We start from the raw sequence: 7,061 nt of genomic DNA on the forward strand, positions 1-7,061 counted from the left end.
ATTTCGAACAATGAAAAAAATGCCATCATTCTATACCGAATACAAAAAAAGGGATGAAACATGGTGATTGGATTGGTTTTTTGACACAAAATATAACTTTAGAAAAAACTTTGTAAAACGAGTGTGACACCTACCATATTAAGTAGAAGAAAATGAAAAGTTCTGCAGGGCGAAGTCAAAAGCCCTTGGAATCATGGCAAGAATACTGTTCGTGTTATAACATATATAAATAAATTAGCGGTACCCGACAGATGATGATCTGGGTTATCCTGGCCCACATTTTGGTCGATATCTCGAAAACGCCTTCACATATACAACTAAGTGTCACTCCTTTTAAAACCCCTCATTAATACCTTTAATTTGATACCCATATCGTACAAACACATTCTAGAGTCACCCCTTTTCCACCTTTGTGGCGATATCTCCAAAAGGCGTCCATCTATAGAACTATGGCCCATTCCTTTTAAAATACTCTTTAATACCTTCCATTTGATACCTATGTCATACAAACCCATTCCAGGGTTACCCTAGGTTCATTTTCCTACATGGTGATTTTCCCTTATTTTGTCTCTAAAGCGCTCAGCTGAGTATGTAATGTTCGGTTACACCCGAACTTAGCCTTCTTTACTTGTTGATAGTAGCACTTGTGACAAGGGGGTCCTCTGTGGGATTTTTAGACTTTCGTGGTGAGTTTTACTGCATGGTTAAGTGTGCAATGGAAGAAGAATATCTTTCTTTTGTTTACAAAACCCTTCTACAACAACAAAAAACGTCGCTGAGTTTTTGATTTTATATCAGTTGCTTGCTTTTATTTTGCATTTGTAATTTTTTTTGTCGTTTTTTTATTGCACTTTTATTAAATATAATAACAACATTCAAAAATTAGAATAAATAAAAGATTGAAGAGAGAGAGGAATTGCTTGATAACATAAATATTTCACAGCTTGAGAGCAGTAAGAAACAAGAGAGGCTGAGAATCAAAATAATTGACTTAATTTGCATGAAAATAGTTCAAGAGCTTTAAGAGTGAGAGGAACACTTTTCACTTTATAAGATTACTCTCAATACACCATTTGTGCTTTTTTTTTTAGATTTTTGTTAGCTTGTTTTTTACCGTTACTTTTGTATTTGTATCACTTTCTATTAATCCTCATGAGGTTTCTGTTAACTACCTCAACTGCATGTTTGACCTCGGGGTTATAGCAAAGTAATCAATATCATTGTCATAATCATTGTCCAGTAATAAAGTCTTGTACTTTGGTTCCACATCTGTGTTGTTTATTTAAGCCGCCGATTCGCTGATTTCCGCTGTAGCTTGAGTGCGCACTTCGGCCGCCATATCGTCTTTACCACACACGAAACAGGGCATCTTTTCGCGCAACACTTGTCGGTATTTGGGATGACTGGAGAATGAGAAAAACAAATCGTTTTACGATTCAAAGGAATTAAACTTATTCTCACTTACCTGAGCCCATAAACGATTGGATTACAAACAGAATTGGCTTTCGCAAATACCGAACCACAAATCGTACTAAGCGGCGAAAGATTCATCGAACCAAATATGCCCGCATAGTTGATGATTGTATAGGGCGTCCATGCCAGAAACCATAACGATATTGTCACAAGCGCCACTTTGGCCAATTTGATTTCGACCGATTTAGTTTTGTCCGCATCGCTATTACGCAATGAGGCGACGTTCATTTTTTTCGCTTGGTCGCGCATGGCTTTTTCGTGATCACTGACCGCCTGTTGAATAATGAGAATGGGAGAAAGTTGTATGAGAATAAAGCATGGGAAGCTCTCTTATCATAGGAATATGCTGTTAATATGTATCGTCGTCCGCTTGCCAGAAGCAAGAATGTGCCAAAATGAAAATGTTGGGAAATCGAGTTTCAAACTTTAGTGCTCCCTCAAAATTAAAAGAATTAGTTTATAATGTAAAAATGTATCTATATATTATATTCACACTATGCTCTTTCAACTGAGATAATTTCTCTGCTTGCATCCCTTCTATTTTCCGAGATTTAGCACATACATTTTTCTGGCACAACAAAAATTTTAAAAACTGATCTAATTTATTGTTAACACAACTATACACAAAAATTAAAAGTATTCGGATCAGGTAATGCGACTCATGTTTTCTTTACATTTAGATGCGCTTAATCCAAATACTCTATAAGAATTGGCCCAAGTGGTCATTGTATGGCCTTAACCCCAAAACACGTAAAAACATCACTGCAGATTGATTTTTTAATAATGTTAGGGCGGATTGGGATTCGGAGCATCTCAGTACATGGGAGGGTGCCAAGGAAACGGTTACTCACTTCCTCTGCGAGTGCCCAGCCCTCGCGAAGTTTCGGTTCCGAACTCTAGGAAATTATGTGTTGCCGGACTTAATGGCGGTGTCAAACTGCCGCATCAAGGACATCAGTAGGTATATTGTTTTAACCAAGTGGTTTGAGTAAAACAATATGCAGGGTACATCAGCCTAAAAATATAATTGGTTTCAGCAGAAAGTGCATTAAAATGGCGCCTAGAGCGCTACTTGGGCCCGGCTTCATAGCCGGGCAGCCCAGCAACCAACCAACCAACTTGGGAAAACATCCGCGGCTGTCACTTATCGCAAGTATGTATGGCATGTAAATGAAAAAAAAAAAAAACAATAAACACATTCAATTCAATTTCAATTATTGCAAACTTGGGACTAGTTCTTATTTTCATCAGAATCAGAATCTTCTGAAATGTTGGGTTCGGGTAAAGTGTTGCCCTCTGGATTTTTATAATAAGATCGATATTCTTGGTATAACCAGTTTTTCATACATTCTGTCGTTTAGTTTTGATTCGGAAAGAGGCAACGGCTTCGAATAAACCTGTTTACCTTCAATTAAAACAACATTTTCTCGGATATTCAGCTATTAAAAATTCTTCATCGGTATAATTTGTTTTGAGGAATACATTATACAGCTCATCTTTTGTGTATCTCAACTAACATATATATCGCATGGGTAGTTTTATAGCTCTCTGGGTAAAATAATTATAAATAAAAAAATCGTCATACAATTGTATGTGAACCTCGAAAAGTTTTGGGGAGTTACGAGCTCCTCTAATAATTTGTGCCCAACCTTCAGGCACGTGTACCGGAAGATCCGAACATACGAATGTGTGCTGTTCTTCCTTTTTTCAAAAATTGTTTAGCCATATCAACGAATGTGTCATAATGAGCTACATTAATTTTTCTGGCTCAACTTTGTGTGATTGAATTTCACATTCGTGAAAATGGCACTGCAAATTATTGGGATTTCCATGTGCGTAGGAAGCTCTAGATTTGGGTAGAACCTAGAGAATCTAAAGGGTAATATAACGAGGCCTTTAACACAATATCAAAAAAATTGCATATTCATGCTTCTGGTTAGTGGGCGACGGTATGCTTATATCTAGCCGCATCGAAAAGAGATGTAAAAAGTTATGTGCTAAAGATGCAATTAATTGGATTAGAATTTCTTTAGAACCATTCTTAAACGACTTCAGGTTAGGTACTTCAGAATGATGATGGGATCAGATAAGAATCTAGATTATACTCATAACGCATCGTCTAGGAGGGTCAAATGTTAGGGTTGCACTCTAAAGAAAAAAGGATTTGGTTAGTCTCAATGCAGGTTTCTTGTTCCATTTATGCTCTTCTAACTTAAAAAGAGAGTTCGTTTCTTATATTGATCACCTAAGCCTAATGCCCCTTTAAAATAGCTAACAGTGCAGTTGAAAGCAATCTCCCTGATGATATAATACTGCTTTGAAAAACTTTGTCCTTTACTAGGATGTCAGAATAAGGTATTTTGCACTTCGCCTTTTAGAGGCTATGGAGGAGGTCGTTGCTGTATTCATATTGATAGACGCTGCAGCTATGCGGACTCAGCCCCATAATCAATTGGAGAGAGGTTTTTTGTGAAACCAATAGTAATGCCAGCTATAATCACTTAGGGAATCCCTGCGTATCAACGATCTAGTTTCGAAAATACTAATCATGACTTTGGATTAATGCTCTGACCATTAGAAGAAGCCGGAAACAAAATAATTTGATGTGACGAAAGGATTGTAATTGCATCTCTTAATTGTTCTGCAGTAGTATACAGTTTCGATTCTTACTGCTTATGTTCGGAAAAAGTTGTTCACACCCTTAATTGTGGAACTATATCATATATCTGAAGGTGTTCCAAGGGTCAGAATATGATGAAGCGAATTATTTATGCTTAGCTTTGAATGTTATTACAACTCACGGTAGAGTTGCCGTGCAACAGGATTCTATTGTCCATAAAATAGAAGAGGGTTTAGATTGACCTTGTATCTTACCAAGGTAAGACCTGGTGGTTGTACTCCCGATTACAAGCTAATTTGGTCATAACGATCGTGTACAGAAGTGCTTGGCAGGCAACGTTGAGCCTTCGTTGAGCCGCCAATCTAAGTAATTAGATCCGTATTGTGTTTGACACCGTGAGGTTGAGCTTGCAGGTACTCACGTTAAACATATAATATGAATATCCCGATCGCACTATCGTTGGCATCAGAGCCAATTGCCGCTTAGCTGTCTGAGTAGATGCTTGCTTTTTGAATTGTAGTGGCACAAGACATCATCCCATCCACCCTTTTACACCTTGCCTTCCAAAATCTTTTAATCCGGGAACCAATAAACCAGCCCAATGCTGTAACTGAGCCCCTTCCCTATTCTCAAATAAGGACATAGATTAATTTGGTTAAATGCTTAGTTGAAAAAAAAAATTATTCTGCTGGCTTCCCTAAAAATATTATTACATGCCCCGACTTAGGAAAACTTTTGTGACAACCGAAAATTTACTTCAAGCTATATACTCCGACTTGGCTTTTTATTGCCCTTAACATTTGAGTTATTTGGCAAGATGGAAGGAAATGGTGTAATAACTGATACCGACCGAAAGGCCAACGGCAAGGCAGGCAGATTGTGCATTACAGTGCTTTTAGAATCTCATCTTGTCGTTGATCTATTTTGTTTGCAAGCCAAACTGATTGTCACATTGATTGTGAAGGGCCAGGGTTGGCTATTGTGAAGTTCTGGCAAAACACATTCCTTGAACATGGACCCTGTTTAAGAGAAGTTCGCTGAATGTTCAATTCTATTAAAATGGTGACAAAACCATGCCGATTTCTGAGTAGTCATTCGACTCTTACATCGGGTGTATAGCCCAGGCGAAGTATTACACTTTTGTACTTCAATCAGTCTAAGCAAGAAATTAAGGTGGAAACTAAGGTTATGAGTTCCCCACAAATCATACCTTCCCGGAATGGAATAACCTTTAATATCGCTGAATGAGGAGGAGTAATGAAAAATGACATTAATCGAGTCTGATTGATCAAAATTTCTGACGCTGTCGAAAAATTATATCGAAATGGAACGGAGCGCCTGAATTAGAATTAGTGACCGATCATATAGCCTAAAAACTAATTAAAGCGATTAAAAAAACTACAGAACTGTCGATCGAATTACAGACGCCGCATACATGTTGATATTCTTGTCTTCTTTCTCTCTTTCTCGTTCAATAGGAACTCCTTACCGTTCACGACTTCTAACAGCTAATCTTCAAATCTAATCTCACTCTCAAACTCACCTTCAATATATGATAATACGAGTATATAATGGTCGTTAATGGCGTTACATATGCCCACGATGAGTATACGAGAATGTACGAACGGTTAAACCAATCCTTTGCGAAATAATCTGTACCGCATGCTGTCATATTGCCCTCAGGTACGTAACGATTCCAACCGAGCATCGGCAATACCGACCATGTACAACAAATTCCCCACACACACAACAAACGTATCATAGCCTTAGTTGTGGTGAGTGGCTTACATGCTAGACCCTTAACAATTACACAATACCGATCATACGCGATCAATGTCATTGTCCAAATCGATACACAACCGAATAGTGAACCAGTGAAGCCATGTATTTCGCACATAAATGGACCCATAATCCAAGTGCCATAGAAACCATTCAACACGACAGGTGGAAACATAGCTAACATCATCATAAAATCAGAAAATGCTAAATTCACCACAAAAATATTTGATGGTGTACGTAGTGAACGTGTCGAGGTGAATATATACATAACAATAAAATTTCCCGTTAGTGACATCACACCCAACACAGTCATTATAACACTTATAATATGAAACCAAATTTCTTCCATGGGTGGCCATTTATACCAGTAAGGATCTACCATATGATAAATATCAGCGGGTACACTATCAGCCAAGCTGATGTTTCGTCCATCGCGAAAATATTGTAAACCGTCTTTAGCTGGATCCATGTTTTTGGTGGGAGGGTGATTTACGGAAGTGATTGGATTTAGTAATGTTTTAGCCTTGAAATCTGTCTGTACAGATCACAGACACACACATCCACACACGATCGCCAACAGAAAATTGACTTTAGCAGCTATGGTGAGTTTTGTTGAAATTTGGTTTGTAAAATTATTTAAGTTTTATCTTCTTAATTAAAATTATTTTGGCACCTCCATAGTTATGTTTTATTCTTTGGCTATTGAAAATTCTTTAACACCTTTACACCAATACTTGTCGCAGTGCTCTACGCACGATCTGCCTTGGAGCTGTGGCTTTATAGATTGCTGGTGTGCGAAATGGTCGCGCAAGGAAGCCGTTATGGTGATCCAATTAGTAGGCGTTAAATTTTTGGGCGTTCAATTAACTATGCGCACAATTGTAAAGTGGGATTAATGCTTACACACACATACATACATAGATGAGAATTACATTTGTAAATGTAATATACACCTGCTAAACATACGCAGTTATTTTAATATACATTAGGATACTACTAATTTCTTAGGAACTCTGGGAGCTCATATAAATTGAAGTCACTTTAAGCTTTGTGTTGACCAGTTTCTTTCAAGACAGATTAAGAATTAAAATTTGACAAAGTAGATGACAAGAAATTGTCTATGTTTTCAACAATTGTGGGTAGAGCAGTGGTGACCACTACTGATGTCAAGGCATTTCGACTTCCACTT

The 7,061-nt window shown here is 37.6% G+C and overlaps 1 protein-coding gene across 1 annotated transcript; it reads right to left on the reverse strand.

Moving 5' to 3' along the window:
• Window positions 1-803: 803 nt before the first annotated feature.
• Window positions 804-6,580, reverse strand: LOC137236616 (opsin Rh6-like). Its single transcript, XM_067759432.1, has 3 exons — window positions 5,637-6,580; window positions 1,466-1,746; window positions 804-1,403 (listed from the first exon to the last, which is right to left on the reverse strand). The coding sequence occupies exons 1-3, from the start codon at window positions 6,339-6,341 to the stop codon at window positions 1,283-1,285; spliced, it is 1,107 nt and encodes a 368-aa protein (XP_067615533.1). The 5' UTR covers window positions 6,342-6,580; the 3' UTR covers window positions 804-1,282.
• Between the last annotated feature and the right edge of the window lie 481 nt (window positions 6,581-7,061).

Source organism: Eurosta solidaginis, chromosome 1 (assembly GCF_040869045.1).
Source record: "Eurosta solidaginis isolate ZX-2024a chromosome 1, ASM4086904v1, whole genome shotgun sequence".
NCBI lineage: Eukaryota > Metazoa > Arthropoda > Insecta > Diptera > Tephritidae > Eurosta > Eurosta solidaginis.

Excerpts from the sequence above, each read along its gene's own strand:
- LOC137236616 (XM_067759432.1), bottom strand. The coding sequence starts at position 6,341 with ATGGATCCAGCTAAAGACGGTTTACAATATTTTCGCGATGGACGAAAC. Across the intron at positions 1,747-5,636 it reads CGTATTATCATATATTGAAG|GCGGTCAGTGATCACGAAAA; the intron begins GTGAGTTTGAGA and ends ATTATTCAACAG. Across the intron at positions 1,404-1,465 it reads CCAATCGTTTATGGGCTCAG|TCATCCCAAATACCGACAAG; the intron begins GTAAGTGAGAAT and ends CTCATTCTCCAG.